This window comes from Propithecus coquereli, unplaced genomic scaffold (genome assembly GCF_000956105.1).
Source record: "Propithecus coquereli isolate 6110/MARCELLA unplaced genomic scaffold, Pcoq_1.0 Scaffold216, whole genome shotgun sequence".
Taxonomy (NCBI): domain Eukaryota; kingdom Metazoa; phylum Chordata; class Mammalia; order Primates; family Indriidae; genus Propithecus; species Propithecus coquereli.
Window position 1 is genome coordinate 2,233,519 of NW_012146745.1, and position 18,790 is coordinate 2,252,308.

The 18,790-nt window shown below is 40.0% G+C and overlaps 1 protein-coding gene across 1 annotated transcript in view; it reads right to left on the reverse strand.

Moving 5' to 3' along the window:
• PAPPA2 (pappalysin 2) overlaps nt 1-18,790 on the reverse strand; it is a 288,939-nt gene that overhangs the window by 173,887 nt on the left and 96,262 nt on the right. The window contains exon 3 of the mRNA XM_012644643.1: nt 5,398-5,543. Within this exon, the coding sequence (XP_012500097.1) occupies nt 5,398-5,543 (146 nt within the window). The remainder of the gene's footprint in view (nt 1-5,397; nt 5,544-18,790) is intronic.

Consider the following 18,790-nt stretch of genomic DNA (forward strand, 5'->3'; position numbering starts at 1 on the left):
GGTACATTTTCAGTTCAGGTGCTGTTTGCTTTGGCTAAAGATGTTCACACCCCTGAACGTTAGAGCTCAAGGGGATCTCGCTCATTCATCCACTTACACAAAACTCTTTCCTGCACTCACACAACTTGAAAGTACGAAATCAAACTACAAGGCAGAAATCGTGTTGATGGCAGAGCAAGATGACAGATTATATTGGTCTTTCCACACAGTGACTTAAGCCACTGGTAGTCAGAAATTGGATTCAATCCTCAAACTTCAGAGTAGTGTGCTTGCCTGGTAGGTCACTCAACTGACCCTCAAAACGTAGGGCCCTTACGTGTTGACACAAACAGATAATCCTATCCTGAGTCTTGAAAAGGCTCTGCTTTGAAAATTCTACATGTCTTCCCTAGCATGTTAAGGCAGCTGTCTGTGCTGCTCTACACCTGATTTAGGTCAATACGGTTCCTTTGTTCAATCACAGTTATGATTGAACAGGAAGAAATAAATAAGAACACAAGCAATGTCGTATTAAGTCAGATTTGTGTTCAGCCTAGTCTTCTACTTCTGAAAAGCACATTAAGAACCATGTCATAGCGGAATATGGTTACTGCTCAAAGGTTTAAGAATAAAATATAAATATCCCTTGCTTCTTTTGCAATTCATTATAAGTCCATGATTCATGAAATAATTGAAACATTTCTTTTGAAGCCATTTAAATTTAATACCATTACTCATTTATTCATCCATCCCTTCATTCAGTGAGCACCCACAGAGCATATGCTATATGCAAAGCACTCTGCTCATGCATAGAGCTCAAAGACCTTAGCCAGATTTCACCAGTTTCTACATGCACTTGTATGTGTGTGTATGTGTACTGCCATTCAATTTTATCACATGTATACATTTGTGTAACCACCACCGCAATCAGGATACAGAACTGGTCCATCACTATTAAGATCTCCCACCTGCTATCCTCTACGTCACATAAACACCTGTACACTTCCTCCCCACCCCCAGCAATCCCCTCCTCATTCTCAAACCCTGGAAACTATTAATTAATTTGTTCTCTACCTCTAGAATTTTGTCACTTTGAGAATACTACATAAATGGAATCATACAGCATGTAGCTTTTTGGGATTGGCTATTCTTCACTCAGTATAATGCCCTTGAGATCTAAGTCATTGCATGTATTCGTACTTTGTTCGTTTTCATTGTTGAATAGTGTTTCATTGTGTGGATGTACCACAGTTTATTAAAGCAGTCAGCACCAAAGGACATTTTTGTCATTTCCAGTTTGGGGCTATTACATATAAAGCTGTTATGAACATTCATGTTTTTGAGTGGACACATATTTTAATTTCTCTGAGATCAACGACCAGGAGTCCAATTACTGGATCATATAGTAAGTGCATGTTTAGTTTTATAGGACATTGCCAAAGTATTCTCCAGATGGTTCAGCTTCCCACCAGCAATGCATGCTTTTTCTGCATCCTCATCAGCAGTTAGTATTGCCACTATTTTTTTTATTTTAGCATGTATTATAGGTATGTAATTATACCTCACTGTGGTTTTAATTTGCATTTCTCTAATGGTTAATTACAGTGAACATTTTTTCATGTGCTTATTTTCCATCTATATATCTTCTCTGATAAAATGTCTGCTTATGTCTTTGCCCATTTCTAACTGAAATGTTTATTTGTTTTACTATCGAGTTTTTTTTTTTTTACTTCAAAGTATTAGGGGGTACAAATGTTTTTGGTTACATGGATAGTTTTTGTAATGCTTGAGTCACAGTTAGAAGTATCCCTGCCACCCAGATAGTGTTCATTGTACCTATTAGGTAGGTTTTTACCCATTCCCTTCCCCTTGCTTGATTTCCATCAAGATTTACTTCCCTCTGTGCTCATGTGTGCTCACCAGTTAGTTCCAATTTAATAGAGAGTACATGTGGTGTTTGTTTTTCCATTCTTCAGATACTTCACTTAGGATAATGGTCTCCAGTTCCACCCAAATTGTTGCAAAAGGCATTAAGTCATCTTTCTTCATGGCTGAGTTTTGAGAGTTCTTTATATATTCTAGATACTAGTCATTTGCCAGATACATGTTCTGCAAATATTTTCTTTCAATTTATCCTGTTTAGGGTTTACAAAACATCTTGAAACTGTGGTTTGATGTCCTTTGTCAGTTTGCAGGATTCTTAGGCATTATCTCTTTGAATATTGTGGAACTCTAATTTACAATAGAAATTTTTCACCGAGTCTCAAATGTTTTCTAGCTCTTTTCTATATTTTTCCATCACCTTTTCTCTTTCTGAGCTTCAATTTGTAAATTTTCTATTGTCTAGTTCTTTAATTCTTTCTTCTGCTCATAAAATCATCTATTAATTTCTTAGTTTTAGTTACTTGTATATTTTGTTCTAAAATTTCCATTTGATTCATTACTATAGATTCCCGTTCTCTGAAGAAACTATGCATCTTTTAGTTTATTTTTACATATTTATCATAATTATCTTAAAGCCAGTGTCCAATAACTCCAATATCTGGATAATCTGAGTCTGTGTCATTTATTTGTTTTATTTAACCTCATATGACCCTGTCTCCTGGAATAACTAGTAATTTTTTATTGATTGCAAATAAGACATTGTGCATGAAAGTTTGTAGAGGCTCTTAATGATTTTGTCTTCTTCCAAAGAATATTTAACTTTCTTTTGTTAGGCAGTTAGAATATAGTCAGATAAACTTCCTCTAAACAGGGATTAAGAATGTTTCAGGCTGGATTTTAGGCTCTGTGTGAGCTAGACTATTTCTGTTTGCTCCTGTACCTAGGGCATCTCAGAGCTCTCCTTGACAAGGTCTCAACTCCAAATTTTTTCTCTCCTGTTATGAGACTCCTAAAATCACTGTTTGGCTTTTTAATCTCTTGGAAGTGATTTTCTACTTGTTTTCTTGGCCACTGGTCCTGAGAATGCATAGTTTAGTAATTAGCAAGTATCTTAAAAGAAAATCATAGGCAAAGAATCAAGCTCATTGTTTGTGATTTCCATTTCCCTTGGATCTTGGTCCCTCAAGTCTTGGATGCCTTGGAAGGCCTGAACTCTAATTTTTGTCTTCACAGCAGTGAGACTAAAGCAAGCTCTAGGTTGCTGTTCTCCACTCTGCTTCTGTTTCTTTTACTGAGAATTTGGCAATTTCTCTGAGAGGAAGAAATATATATATACTATATATATATATATATATATATATATATATATATGTATGTATATATGTGTATATGTATATATGGCTTACTTCAATGTGTCTTTCTTCTTTCTAGGATTGGACCCCTCAAGTCCTTGTTGCCACTATCTTATGCCTTCAAATAAGTGATTTTTAGAAGTATTTTATCCAGTTTTTTGTATTTAAATGAATCTTGTCAAAGCTCAACTCCAATAAAGTTAGAAAAAATTCAGTGATATGTCCCTGCCCAACAATTCTTATCAAGAGGTCAAGATTTGTCTCCATCATGGCCAGGAAGATCACTTTTTAAGGTTCTTTAACTAAGTAGATTCAGCTCCCAATGATAGACCTAGGGCTCATGGGATCCGTTGCTGGGGAAACCTTGCTGTCTGGACCTCTCACACATACACCAAAAATTTACCCTTGGTGGTTCCGATGGGCACCAATTTGGAGGTATTTTCTTACAGTGTTATGTGCCCTCTTGGCTACTGTTGCTTTTGATGAGGATAATTCAAGACACCCATACTCACTACTAAATGGATTATTGGAAGATGACCTTCTAGTTCACTCATTGCTACCAGGAAGGCTAGAATGACTCACATTAACTTTCATTTGGAAAGTACAGGAGTATCTCCAGTTTACCTGGCTGTATTGGAAATGCGTGAATTAAATCTATAGCTTTCCCTGTCAGTCCTTTCAAAAATCCTTTGGAGTTTTCCTGAAACTATCAGCCATATAATGCAGCCTATGATTGACAAGTCCTTTTTGTTGGACAGGCTCAACAAAATGCCTCCTTCTGCCCAGCAGCCCCTCTTTCTCTGGTTATCCACTTACAATAATTGCAGACGACTTGAATACCTTCTTTGGTTCATACTGGATCCCTGGAAAAACCAGGTCTTTATTTAGGGAACCTGGAAAGAAGTCATCAACACATGCAATACTCTTGTCTTGGTAGCCTCAGGCCACCACTAACATCACAACTTTCTGATTTTATTATGTATAAGAACTGGGAATGCAAAGTTTAGTGATAGAAGGACCACTGGGCCCTGAAACTGTATCAGATACTGTAGCGCCGATAAAATCCAGCTATGTACGCTAGCAAAGCATTCAGTTTGGATCCCTACATGTTTAATTATATATAATTGGATCTCAACTTGATTCACTCCATGGATTTTTGTGTTCTGGCTCTTTCATGAACAACGGTGCTATTTTTTCATCTATTGCTCACCTACAGCTCATCTTCCTCCTTCTCCAGTCCACAGCACTAGCTATCCTGGGGACACTTGCTCACATTTTCTTTGATCGTCAATTCACTATGTTCTAGATCCATTCCACAATGACCCTGTCATGCCCAGTGTTTGACATACACAGCATTTTGTGATCCTCCTTCAATTTATTTCTCTCTACTTCATATTTGATTACTAAGATGATTAACTTTGCATAACTTTGTTTAAATCATTTATAAAATGATCTAGTCTCTATCATCATTCTCCTTCCAACATGAAATATTCCTCTCAATTATGGCAATTCATTTTTAAAATAAATTTTGGTAGAATCCTATCTAAGAGTTTTTGAAAATGTATACAAACTTTGTTCAACAATTTCTCTTCAGCCACATTTTTATTAAACTGATTTAATGACCCTCACTGATTGCTCAGTAAGATTCCCTTTACAATAATAAGACACTATAAAAGGGATTATCTTTCTTAAATAGTCAGTAGTTGCGTGCAGTGTCAAGGTGTCCTCCCTTTTCCTAGGTGAGCAGGTAAGCCCTGACTGCTTGAATTTCCTGGAGTCTCCTCAGGAGCCCAATCTATGCAAGGACCCACCAGTCTTCTGGTATGGTGATCACGGTAAACCAGATTTCCCAGTCTAGCCACCTTCCTGGTAGTTTTCCCCTTGGGGCTGTCCCACGAGTTAAAATGAATCTTATTCTATGTTAGCAATTTTTCTACACCGAGGTCATAGATTCAGTCTAGAATGTCCTGGGTATTTGTCACTGTTTGCTCTAATACCTCTTACTTGTCTACATTGAAAATTTTGGCAGACTCTCCTAAAAGTCATTCTCACCCCACAGCAGTTAATTCAGTGAGTAAAATTATTTTTTTCTCTTTCTTTCTTTTTTCCCCAAACTCACTTTCACAAACTTCCTCCAGACCTCCTTGTCTTTTCTACCATATTTGTCCTTCATTTCACTTACCCAGGTGACTGATGGCCTCCTTGTCCCAAGGCCAGGTGGCTGCACCTGCAAGGTCCTCCCGCACGGAGCTGGCGAAGTAGACATTGAGGAAGTGCGTGCTGTTCAGCTGCAGGGCCTCCTTCAGCTCCTTCACACTCATGTAGGCCCTGGAGAGCAGGCAGGAAGATAAAACGTCACACCAGGGAACTGGCCCTTAGAGGACAGCAGAGCCAGACCTAAGCAGACTCTGACGACACTCTCAGCCAGCACTGCCTTTTGGAGGGACAGAGATGCAGAGGTCAGACTGTCCTGAAGACCAGGAAAAAAGGCAACGGTGTACATCCAAGATAAATAGTATCTGGACTTTTTAAAACACTATAATATTTGTATGAATACTCCGTATTAGACATCATACTCAATTCCCCAATCCACACCCTGATTATTTCTTCAACATAAATCCAATGCTACTGCTAATGTTTTGCCTTGAGAATTATCCTCAGGCCATGGTGAAGAAGACCTTCCAACTCTCAGTCTCTGTTTTTTTTTCCATCACATTGTGGGATCCTTATTACGGGAGCAGGTCCCCTGGAATCTCCATCTCAGCACATGCTTACTTCAAGCATTATTTTTTAAAAGAAAAGGGGAAATAGCAAACATCAAGTGAAAGAGGAAAAAATGAGATGGGTCATAGGTAGGGAAGAACACCCTAAAGCTACTGCAAAGAATGGTGACTGTATATACTGTCATGGTAGGCCCTTAATCCACAGAAACTCCACCCCTACTGCTACACCTCAGGACACTCACCAAGTGTCTTTATTGGTGTCCGTCAAAGCACCAGGCAATATTATGTTTGCACTGAAGCACGGAATTTAAGATCTATTAAAAACACATGCCCTGCGGCCTATAAAAAAGGAAACGAGCATTTGGTCTCTTTATAAACTCACATACGGTCAAAGACCTTTAGCTTCCTGGCATCAGTGAAACTTAAGACTTTACCACGAGAAAATAGAGCCTTAATATTCTCACTGAAGAGTTGTTTTAAAAAGGAACAACTCAACCAGAGCTCAGTGGTCCCTTAGACTGGATGCTTCCCACAGTGGCCATGTTCTGCATTCCAGAGAGGCGTGTTCCTGTTACAGCTTCAGCTGAGCAGACAGCCCTCTCAACACAGGCTGGAAATTTCCCTCACAGATTCTGCTTCATTGTGGCTGGTCATCTCTCAGCTCAGACACTCTCACGTCAGGACCGGGTGACCCTTCTCCTCTCCATGCTCTTCTACTGATGCCGCCTGTTTCATCCTCGTGCAGGAAGTGCAGACAAAAAGCACCTGAGTACCAGGGATTCCAAACATTGCTTTGTATTCTTCGGAACAGGACCAAAAAAGGGAATGAAAGTAAAGAAGCAAAAATGATCTTGCTTTAGAATCATCAAAAATCCTTGGGAGAAAAGGGCTTTTAAAGTACTATTTTTACTGATTTATAGCATCTTGGAAAAGTAGTTCTCGGTTACAAGAAATCATCCGAACTCCATGAAGTGATGTCATATGTGATCAGAGGGATATTCCTTCTGCTGCTTTCCTGAAGACACATTGTTTTTTGAACGGTTGCCTGGTTCTTCCTAGACATTAGTCACATCCCCTTTCCCTTTCTCCTTTATTAGAAATAACCATCATTTTCTTCATTGACAAATTGATGGTTTGGGGACGATGATGACATCAAGTAACTCCTCAACAGGGAGATGTTTCAATAAGCCAGAAGAAAGAGAGAGGAAGAGGAAGGGGAAAGAAGAAAAGAGAGGCAAAGGGACAAGAGAGAATTAGAGACTGAGCCTACCTGCCCTCAGCTCCAGGTACCAAGCAAGAAAAGTCTTGCCCTTTCTCTGTTCCTAGTCCAGGGTTCCAGTTAAAATTGGGAGTTGGTAACTTGACAATATTCTCCCTTCTCCTCCTGCACTTTCCCAATCCCCTGTCCCTGGCATGGTTTCCTTGTGCTATCTGTGTGTTTCTGGCTTCTCTGCCTGCCTTTTACCAGCCTTGGCCACCATCCTCTGTCCTCCCTCAACCCAGCAGTTCCACTAATTTCCCTTGAGCACCCGCCAAGAGGCCTCCTCCCCTACCACCAACCTCATTAGCTGGTTCTACTCATCCCCCTTTTCTTCCTTGCCCAGTCCTTTCTCTAGCCATAAATTATCCTTCCAGAAGAGAGAATTTATGTCATGCAAACTGGGTGTGGTTGCTCAGACTCCTGCACTCCACAGAGATACAGACAGAAGTCAGCAAGTATAAGGGAAAGAATGTATTTCAAAATGCTGCAGAGAGTCATTCATTGAACGGATAAAGGGAAGACTTGTTTTGCTGGAAACAAAGACTGGTGTCCTGATCATTCCCTAAACCAAAGAGGGTAAAAGCATCGAGGTGTTTGCCTTCCATGCAGAATACCCTGCCTGTTACAACACATGTGTACCCTTTCACAGGTTAATCAGAGCTAATGAAGATAAATGTCTTAGCTTCTCTACTAATATGACCAGAGCCTGGTTCACACTTAGCATAGGGAAAGATGAATAAAGATGGTAAGCTCTGAACCATCTTCTTTAAGAAATGATGTATTAAGAGACAGACTTGTCATCCAAATGAGCTTAATATTCAAGAGAAGGTAAAATGCCATACAGAAAGGCAGTAAAATGCATAATAAGGTCATGCACATGACCAGAACTATAGGTTAAAAAGAGATGAACTGCATTATTATTCTGATTGATTTCTGCCAAAATCAACCTTTGCTTATACTCTCCACACTCTAGGTAGAGATACTTATACACATGTCTCCCTGATGGATTTGGACAGACAGAAGTAAAGTTTTGTCTTGATTTCTATAAAAATTGTTTCAGAAACAGGCACTACTCGAGGCTGACATACCAAGATGTTCTGCCGCATTGCTCAAACCCGTTATTTCCGACATGCCCTCTGGAAGAACACAAACCTGCTTTTCCATCTTGTGACTGTGACCTACTGGTTTGGGAATAGCCATCGCCTGGTTTCCAGTCCACTGTGACTCATCATCCCCAGACTTGGTGCATTCATGCTGGTTTCTGCCATGCCCCCTGACTGCCAACCCCCAGGCAGACCCAAACTCCAACTATTGCTTAGTTCCTGACGAAGTAAAATAAAAGGGTATAAAGAATGACTGTGCCCTATTTTATTAGGCAGTTAAATAACTCCATTATAGAAACAATAATCCAAGAAGGAATCCAGAAAAAAGAAAAAGATCCTGAGCCGTATGAGGGTAGTTGAACAAGTATCAAAAATTGGCACGCTGAAAAACAAGGCATCAGGCTGGATGTGCACCCTGAGATTGGGAGCCACAGCCCCACTTCCCACAGAGTGAGGCAGCCTCCAGGAGGATGAAAACAGAGGCCCCCAAAGACCCTCAGCCAGTTCCCTTCACTGAAACAATTTGTGCCAAAGCTAGAATATTTTAGGGGTTTGTTTAAACCCAAACGTTTCTGCCATTGCTGAAAAACATGGCTCTCTACCCAAGATACACAGAAGGGATCCCTGCCATCCCAACCCCCACCCCATCTGCCACTGTACTTCCTCTTCCTGGGGAATGTCACCTTTGACCTGCTCCCAGCCCTTTCACCTGTCCACACTTGGGGTGTGGAGGCCCCAAGAGCACCAACTAGAATTCTCCCAGCCACCCAACACAATTTCAAAACTTAGCCTTCTCTCCTCCTGTCCTCACCTGAGGAAATTTTAACACTTAGGTGACATTTCCACCGAAGACACAGTCTTATTCCTAAGGTCTTTACCTCTGAGGACCTTTGCCTCATCCCACTTTGGCCATCCATTCTCATTATCACCCTTGCTCAGACTTGTTTTTTAATTTCTGATCTCATGCAGATCTTCATTTCACCCGTCTGTACTTTCACTTGTTTATAGTCATCTCCTATCCAGGGATCATTCAAAATTTTCAGTATTCTCCTATCCCCCTCACCTCAATGTCTTACTCCCTTGACTCCTAGTAGATGATCGTACCCCCTTCTTTGATGGTAAAGTGGAGGCCATTAATCATGAACCCTATCACTCTCCCTCTCCCTCTTTCTCTCCCTCTCTCTCTCTCTCTCTCTCTCACTTAAACTTATTTATCTTCTTTCCTATTTTTATTCTTTCCCCTTGTCCCACAGGATGAGGCTTTCTGAGCAAATCATAGCTAACACCCTTAATTTTTCCTTCTTCGTTTCCAATTCAAACTTCTTAAAAGAATAATTTCCCCATCTCCCATTCACTTTTTTTTCCATGTACCTCCTAATACCATTATAACATGGCTTTCATCTGCACCAATTTATCGAAATTGCTTTCATTAAAGTTGTCATTGACCTCTTGATTTTCCCTGCTCACAAAATAAAAAAAAAATTCAGTCATTCTTCTATTGGAAACTTTTGCTCCTTTATATATCATTAGTTACTGCTTCCTTCTTAAAATTCTATACTTCTTTTGCTTTGATTACAACACTCTTTCCTGGTTCTCCTCCTGTTTTTGAGACTGCTGATTGTCACTCTCTTTGTAGGTTCCTCTTTCCCCTTCTAATTCTTAAAAGTTATTCTTCAGGGTTCTGTTGGTGGCCCATTCTTTTCTTACTCTCCATGTTCACCATCACTATTTGGATAACTCCCAAATATATAAATGTATCTAGTCCTGCCTCTCCTCCAAAATTAGATTCTTGTTTCTTTCTAGCAATTCAATATCTCTACCTGGTTTTCCACAGACATCTTGAAGTCAACATGTCAATGTGGTGGGTGGTTCTACCTGAGCTCAAAAGAAATCAGACATAGTGAATTTCAGTGCATCCGACATAGTGGGCCAGCTGGTGAATCTCTGGACATCTTTTTCCATGAGAAGATTTGCAGAAGAGTTGAGTTTTGGTTAAATACAGAGGACATGTGTACCTGTGTCTATGGAAAGATAAAAGAAAAAAAATCAAGGACAAGGGAAAGAATACATTGGCATTTTGTCCCATACCTAATTTTACAAATTGGATTTTGAGCTTCTTAGGAAGAAACTAAAAGAACTTTTCATAAAAAAAAAAAAAAAGTTGTGGATTCCAAGACACACAAGGAATTTTGCGTTAAAGCTTAATAATAAAATGTAGCACCAATTGAGGATAAAGGCTACCCTCTCCATTTCTGGCAAGAATTAAGGAATGTCAGCACCATTCTGGCACTTCAGAGCTTTACAGCCTTGGCTTGCATCAGAAGCCAACTCCCTGAGAAGCTGGCTTCTCTCCAGAGAAATAGTGAGGGCAGAATATCATCTGGAAATGCTGAGTATCAGTAGACAAGGTAAATGCCATTGCCAGTGTTCAACGGCGAACAACAAGAGAACCACAGAGACTGGTGGGCATACTTTTTAAAGCACACCCTTCTGAAGACTCCCAGAAATACTAGAGAAAGGGAGCATTGTATGAGGATAAGATTTTATAGTTATGCATTGAGCTAATGCAATTGGATTATTAATGGTAGTATGGTCTCACTCGTGCCCACAGCGTTATGTGGACTGTAGTTCAATTTCTCAACACTACACTCACAATCTTCCCTACCCCTGCTTCTCTTCCTGGGTCCCTCTCTGAACCTGTGCTACTCCTATCATCCTCCCTATGACACGAGTAGAAAAACCAGGATTCCTCCTTCTTCTTCACTCCACTCCCTCAGTGTAACCATTAGCCACCTGCTAATGACCCCAGGAAGAAGGAACATAGTGGTGATTATTATTTCCCATCTGAAGGCCACACAAGAGAGCAGATATCATCATTGCCAAGACATCCTCAGATGGGAATATATTTGTTTCTTGAAATTCAGACATGGAGAACCTGATGAGACCTATTACACCCAAAATATTAACTCACTTTTGATAATTTATACTACTGGGGTAAATGAAATCTTTCTCTAGAAATATTTATGTTTTATAAGAACTTAAGATTGAAATAAAAGAAGTAATTGGAAGTTGAAAGGACTTGAAGTCTGCTATCTTAATATCTTCTTTGGCCCCCAAAGATATCCATGTCCTAATCTCCAGAATGTGGGAATATGTTACCTTACATGGCAAACAAACGAACAAAAAACTCTGCAGATGTGACTGAGAGTGCACAGACCTTGGGATGTGGAGATTATTCTGAATTATCTGAGTGGACCCAATCTAATTATATGAATCCTTGAAAGCAAAGAACTTTTCCCGCCTGTGGTCAGAGATAGAGATGCGGTGATGGACATGGGACCTGAGAGCTGCCACAGTGCGGGCTGTGAAGAAGGAGGAAGAGCCGGGAGCCAAACACTGTGGGTGACCTCTAGGAACAGGAAAACGCAAGGAAACAGATTGTCCTCTAGAACTTCTAGAAAGATACGCAGCGTTGCTAACACCTTGACCTTAGCCCAGTGAGACCTGTGTTAAACTTCTGACCTACAGAACTGTAAGGTAAATTCATGTGAACTTAAGCCACTATGCTTGTGGTAACTTGTTACAGCAGGAATAGAAAAATAATACATCTCTTTTCACTGCAATGTAATATTTTTTGGAAATAAACAAGCATGAAGGGAGTGAACATTTGGCTTCAAAAGATGGCAACAAAGGAAAGGATTTGTTTTAAAAGACTCTGACCTGTGATGTCAGAATTAAGGACTCAAGAGGAGGAAAAGGGTGCATCCTGCCCCTTCAGTTCTTGGTAGTATTTTACCTGCCGTATATCAAGAGAGCCATACAGTAAAACTTATTGGTGTGGGGGGGGCAGTGAGAATAGTCACATAACTCATTAGGTCAAAATACTTGGAAGAACAAAATATGGATACAGAAAAGAAAAGTGTAGTGGAAGAGACACTCAGTGGAGCTTGAGAGAAAGTGACCAAACCAAAGGTCAAGGGCAGGGAGTCTGCCAGAGTCCTGAGGGGCACAGGCTCTCAGGCCAGCATAGCTTGGTCACAAGTCTCACCTTTTCCACTCAATGGTCATGTGGCATTGACAAGGTACCTACCATCATTACACCTGTTTCCTCAACTGTAAAATGGGAACAATGAAAGTACCTACCTCAAATAATTATTGGGAGGAAAAAGTGAGCAACATTTGTAAAGTTTTCATAAGTTTTCATAAGCATTCAATAAACCATATTATGAATGACAATACCGATGGCTCCAGATGTCTACCTAGCCAGCAACAAAGTTCACAAACATAATATAGGAAAGCAAGTATCATCTTCCAGACTTGAAGGGGAGCTGATCATTGACTATGTGTAAGGAAGGGGCACACCTGGTGTAAAAGGAGCAAGTAAAATGAAACTGAGGCAGTATCACAGTGCAAACAGGAAGCGAACACAGTTACATCCAAGACCTGAAGTAAACCCATGATGGGAACTTTTTAGTTAAAATAAAATAGAAGTGAAACTCTAACAGGCACAAACTACAGATGGCCTGGTCAGACAAAGAATCGTGCGATATCTTCCAATAGCGGATTCCAAAATTGACACAGAAGAACGCTGTAGGGATGACCCAGAACTTCAAGTGAGACTATCCTGACCAAAAGGCTGGTTCTAATAATAACAATGGCAGCACTTCTGATAAATATTTTTCTTGACTCTCAAAAAGTTCAGGAAATGGCAAAAATATATGATAGTTTGCTTTTAATTCTCACTTGTTCAAATAAAGCAGAAAGTAGATATACAGCATCAGAAATAACCAGATTCTGTAATGGAACTCTCTGGGGAGCTAAAATTTTAAGAGAACACATGTAGATTTTAGAAGAAGAATAGCATAAAACTGTAAAAAATTAAATAGGGTAAAAAAAAAGATATAGCCCAGAACCAACATAAACATAAAAAATGCAAAGAATGATGTATTTTAAAATTCCTATTTTTCAGAATATTAAGCAAAATAGAAAGAGTATAATGATACAGAAGGAGAAATAAAGCTGGACTCTCAGAAGTCTGTCTTGCTGCCAAGATGAATAATCATTTAAGTGGAAACCCATTCAATAATTCATTTTCCTGGCACTATGTATTTGCCCCTAATATTAATAGTGATCTCAATTAATTCAGTCACAACCGTATGACAGATGCAAATCTTATGACAGCATTATGAGGCTAACATAATTATTCCATTTTACAGACAAGAAACTAAGGCTTGCGCAGATTAAGCATTTTGCTCAAAATCACACAGTTTGTAAGTTTTGGAGGAACGTTTTAAACTGAAGTTTTTCTAACCTTAAAGCACACATTCTTTTATTCTCAAATTGGTTTCCCTATTATCTGAGAGTCACTTTATTGGGCCTGGACATGGAAAGATACATAAGACATGGCTCTTGCTTCCAAGAAGCGCAGTGAGGAAGACTATCATGGAAACAAATCATTAGAACACGAGGTCACGGGCACTATAATAGAGGTCTACACAACATGGCATGCGAGAATGGAGGATGGAGTGAAAAACACACTTAGAGAATCGGACGCCGACAAGGCACTGTGGAAGTCTGTGAGGGATGTTGTGAATTGGTTTGCTCACATCCATCCCACCCTCTTCCTAGTGTGTCTCACCGTTCTGGAGGACAGAAAAGTTAACTTTTACATTTCTTCAGCTCCTTTGCACCCAGGGATTTGGGTATGATTAAGAGTCTACCATCAGTTGTGCTCTCATTAGAGTCAGAAGGTGACAGTAAGATGAAGACCTTCTTTCTAGCTATTCACATTTGCTCTGCCTGCAAGCATGGCTGGCAACAGTGCTCTAACATCCAGCCACTGACGGTGCAGGTTTGGAGAGGCAAACAGTCTTTGTTGGCGTGGGTCACAGTGTGAGTCAGTAATGGCATCAGTGGGGTCTTCATCTCCAGATAGCAGCTGGGCCATGTGTTCCTGAAACTGGTAATTCTAACGGGGACCTCAGGATTCCCACCTCCCTGTCTGTGGCAGCTCCACTTGCAGGCCAGCTCTGCAGTGTTGCTCTGAGAGATATTCCTAGATGCTTCAATCCTTAAACCCTAGCCCTTACAAAGATTTTGTAAGCAACTCAATTCCTATATTTCACCCTTTTTTGATTAAAATAGCTAAGCTACAGCGGTTTCTTTTTTCTGCAACTAAATCTTGACTGATTCAGAGGTGACATTCCAACTGTGTTTTCAATATTTGATTTTTCATTCTCAAAGTAGAAAAGTCAGGAAAGATATATTCCAGCCAAATAAAAATGACCATTAGAAATTAGAAATCCTAGAGGACTGACGAAACATGCAAGAATTGCTTTTGAATGAATTAATCTTCAGAATCACAAGAAGTATGCCCTAAGATCCTCAAAAGACTTGTTTTGGTGCCTGCATAAAAATCAGCACCAGACTTTGTAGATAATGGAGCAGTGCAAAAAGGCTAAAGACTGAAAGATATTTCAATTTCTGGTAGAGGAAAAAGGAGAGACTTGGAAACTAGATTAGCTAGCTCAGTGTTAATTCCCCAAAATATTTTCAATACATTTTTAAATAACAATAAACAAATAATAATAAACAAATTTTTACTACTTAGATAAGAAAGAGGTGATTACTAGAAACCACCATGGGCTCACTAGGAAAAAAATCCATGCAAAACTAATCACATTTCTTTTGTTGTTGCTCTGGTTATTTTGTTGGATTTCCTAGAGCAGGACAACTCTTTGGAGAGATTGCATCTTGATTTGACAGGACATTTGATAAATCTCTCATGAGATTTGTATAAGGTAAATAAAAAATGTGTATAATCACATATTTATAAGGACTCGGTCAGTGCTATCCTTCTTTAAGGTCATTGGAACTTTGAGAGACATTCCCGGAAGAAGCAGATTGAAAAAAAGGGTGATCTGGCAGCCATGCCATGTGAAGACTGGTAGAGAAAATGGTGACGATTTAGCCCAGAGGGCAGGAGTGGGGGCAGCCTGAAAACTGTTTAAATATTTGCAATTTGATTGCATGGAAGAGGCTAGCTCTGTGTAGCTCCAGAGGGAAGGGTTGGGGCCAGTGAGTAAAATTATGCAGAGCCATATTTTGCCTCAAGATATAGAAAATCTTACTAAATTTTAGTTTTTAAGAAATAACTTCCCTACCACTAGAAATATTCAAGCAGAAGCTAAAGTGTCACTTTGCAGAGACGTTAACAAGGCATTTCTTATATTAAGCAGAATACTAAATTGAACCACCCCTCCTCTGAATTACCACAATCTTAAAGATCAAATACATTCTCATTATTTCAATGATTGTCTTAATACAAATGATTTCTATATCTGAATCTCACCCCCCTTTTATTTTCTTGCACTTTTTGAACATGTCTACTGGGATAGCCACTGTTATGGGTTGAATTGTGTCTTCCTAAAAGATGCTGAAGTCCTAAACCCCAGTTCCTGTGATAGTGACCTTATCTGGAAGTAGGGTCTTTGCAGAGGATCAAGTTAAGATGAGGTCATTAGAGTGGGCCCAAATCCATTATGACTGTGTCCTTATGAAAAGGGGAAATTTGGACACAGAGACAGACACACACAGAGGGAGGATGATGTGAGACTCAGGGTGAATTCTAGCTACAAGCCAAGCCACATCTGAGCTACCAGAAGCTAGGAGAGAGACTTGGAATAGATTCCCCTTCACAGTCCTCAGAAGGATCAACCCTGCCAACTCTTGATCTTGGACATCTGGCCTCCAGAACAGTGAGACAGTCAATATCTGTTGTTTAAGCCTCCCAGCTTTTGGTACTCTGTTCTGGCAGCCCCAAGAAACTAATGTGGCCTTTATTACCTCAAATCCACAAGTTATATATTTCATTTAATCCTCCCACCCAACCCAGATCCCCATTCTAATTTAATTTTCTTTTCTACTCATGCCACAATAATTCTACTAGTTGCTTAGCTTTAAACTATGGCTAGATACCTAACCACTCAAGTAGTCACCAACTTCTACAGAATCTTCTTTCACAAAATCTTTTTCCCTTTCCACTGCCACTATCTGGAATAGATTCTTTTTACTGTATTTCTGATGTTCTACAATGTCTTCGTATTTTCCTTCCTCTAATATCACATCCATTCTAGACCACTCTGTACAACATCAAAATTAATGTTCAAACAATAGAAGCTGGTGTGGATGCAGAGAGAAAGGAATGCTTATACACTGTTGGTGGGACTGCAAATTAGTACAACCTCTACAGAAAACAGTATGGAGATTCCTCAAAGAACTAAAAGTAGACCTGCCATTTGATCCAGCAATCCCGCTATTAGGTATTTACCCAAAGGAAAAGAAGTCATTTTATCAAAAAGACACCTGCACTCAAATGTTTATAGCAGCACAATTCACAATTGCAATGATGTGGATTCTGTTCACTCTTGATTCCCTGTGGCCTACCCGTAGGAAACCTGTAGGTTTCCTTTAAAGTGGCCACTCAAAACCCTCTGATCAGGCCCCGCCCTCTCCCAGGCTTATACCAGCACCACTGCAGCACTGACTGAACTAGACTGATTTGCTCATTGACATCAAGCATGCCTCTGTTTTTTATTTTTCACCTGTCTGCTTTGCTTATGCTGTCCTCCCCTTTCATCTTCAATTATCAAAATTCTGAGTGATATCCAAGGCCCTTTTTCTATCACACCTCTTCTGTGAAGCCCTCACTGATCACTCCAGCCTAAAACGAGCCCCTACATTTGAAGCCCTAGTCTAATCTAAACAGATAATATATGTGAATCTGCTTTGGCAATATTTCCCAACAATAATTCTAGATATTTAAGAAGATATCTATATGAGTTTCAAATATGCATCAACAAGGATAATAGCAAAAATAGATAGTATAATAGCATATTATATATAAGCATATATACATACGTATATATAATACAGAGCATACTTTATATTTCCTTAGCTGAACAGAGATCCCAGAAGGCAAGTATCATGCCTTTCTCAGTGAGACTGCAACGTAGCACATCATCTTGCATATTAGCAAGTGCTCACTCGATATTGATATATTATATTATATATTGATTATATTCATGGTGGAGATGTACTCTAAATGGAAAATAAGGCAGAGAATGCCTCATTCTTCCCCTCTCCCAGGTTCACTGATATGGCCCTGCTGTGGAATCCTCTTAAACCGCAGGGTCCAGTTATATCTGAAAGAGCTAAACTTCATAGAGTAGTGTGTAGGACCTGACGCCTCTATATACTCCTCCTGCAGCATGAGAAAAAATATGTCCAGTACATCTTTCTCCCCCTCTCTCTTTGACAACTCTTTGTATGGTGACTAAAGGCAGAACAGGCTCTTGGCAAAAATACTCTACGATGATAAGCTCTCGGGGCCTGAGTAGGAATGGGCAGTGTAATTCCACTGGCATTACGTTGGGGTTAAAAATAGGAAGCTTTTCCCGGGAAAAGTGGTCATTGTGGGTAACTGGAGCAGACACAATATGTCTCTGCTAATGGTAAAAACTCGTGAAGTCATCCAGTATTTTAGTCATTCTTTTGTGTTTCTTCTCTCTTCTCTTAAAGTTCTTTCCTCCATCGCTTTAGAACATTTTAAAAGGTTTCCTTAAATCCTGTTCTCAAGCAAAACACTCTTTCTGTAACATGTCATACATACACTTGCAGACACACACACACATCCCAGAAGTCAGTGGCTTTTGACAATACACATGCACCAAACTTAACTCATGACTTTCTGTTTTATTGAAATAGGAAAGGCTAACTGATCCTTTAAAAACATTGATCATTGAAAATCCTTTACATTTTGACTTTACAAGAGAGAGGGACACACTCGTCAATTCAGAAAGGATTTACCGAACAACTACTAAATCTAGGCCCTGTGCTGAATAGCTGGAATATGAGGCTGAACAAGCTCAGACAACGTGTCTACTCTTACAGAGTCTGTGGCTTGTTAGGGGAGCCAATAGGAGCAGTAGTCAGCAGGTGCTGCCATAGTGAAAGTAAAGGTCCCATGGGAGCCCATGGACAGGAGAACCCCGCCAGAAGTTGGGGTGTTGGAGAAGTCTTCCCAGAATGGACATCTGTACCAAGACCTAGAGATGAAGGTGGCAGAGAAGGTAGAGGCAGCCATTGTTATGAAGGCCCAGTGGCCCAGGAAAGAGGGGAAGTAGTTCATGAGAGTCGGAAGGAAGTGGAAAGATTGATGCTAAAAAGGCAGCCAGATCCCGAAAGGTCCCGCGAACCACGGCAAGACCTTTAGAGTTCTTTAAAGCAGGGACAGAACATGATTAGCTCCGCCTTTTATTTATTTATTTATTTGTTTCAACATTTTTACAGGGTAAAAACATTTGCGTTACATCTATTGCACTTGCACCGTCCAAGTCAGAACTACAAGCAGTGCCCATCCCAGACCGTGCGCACCACACCTACGAGGTGTGAATTTATGGGGATCGGGCAGGTGGGAGGGGGGAGGAG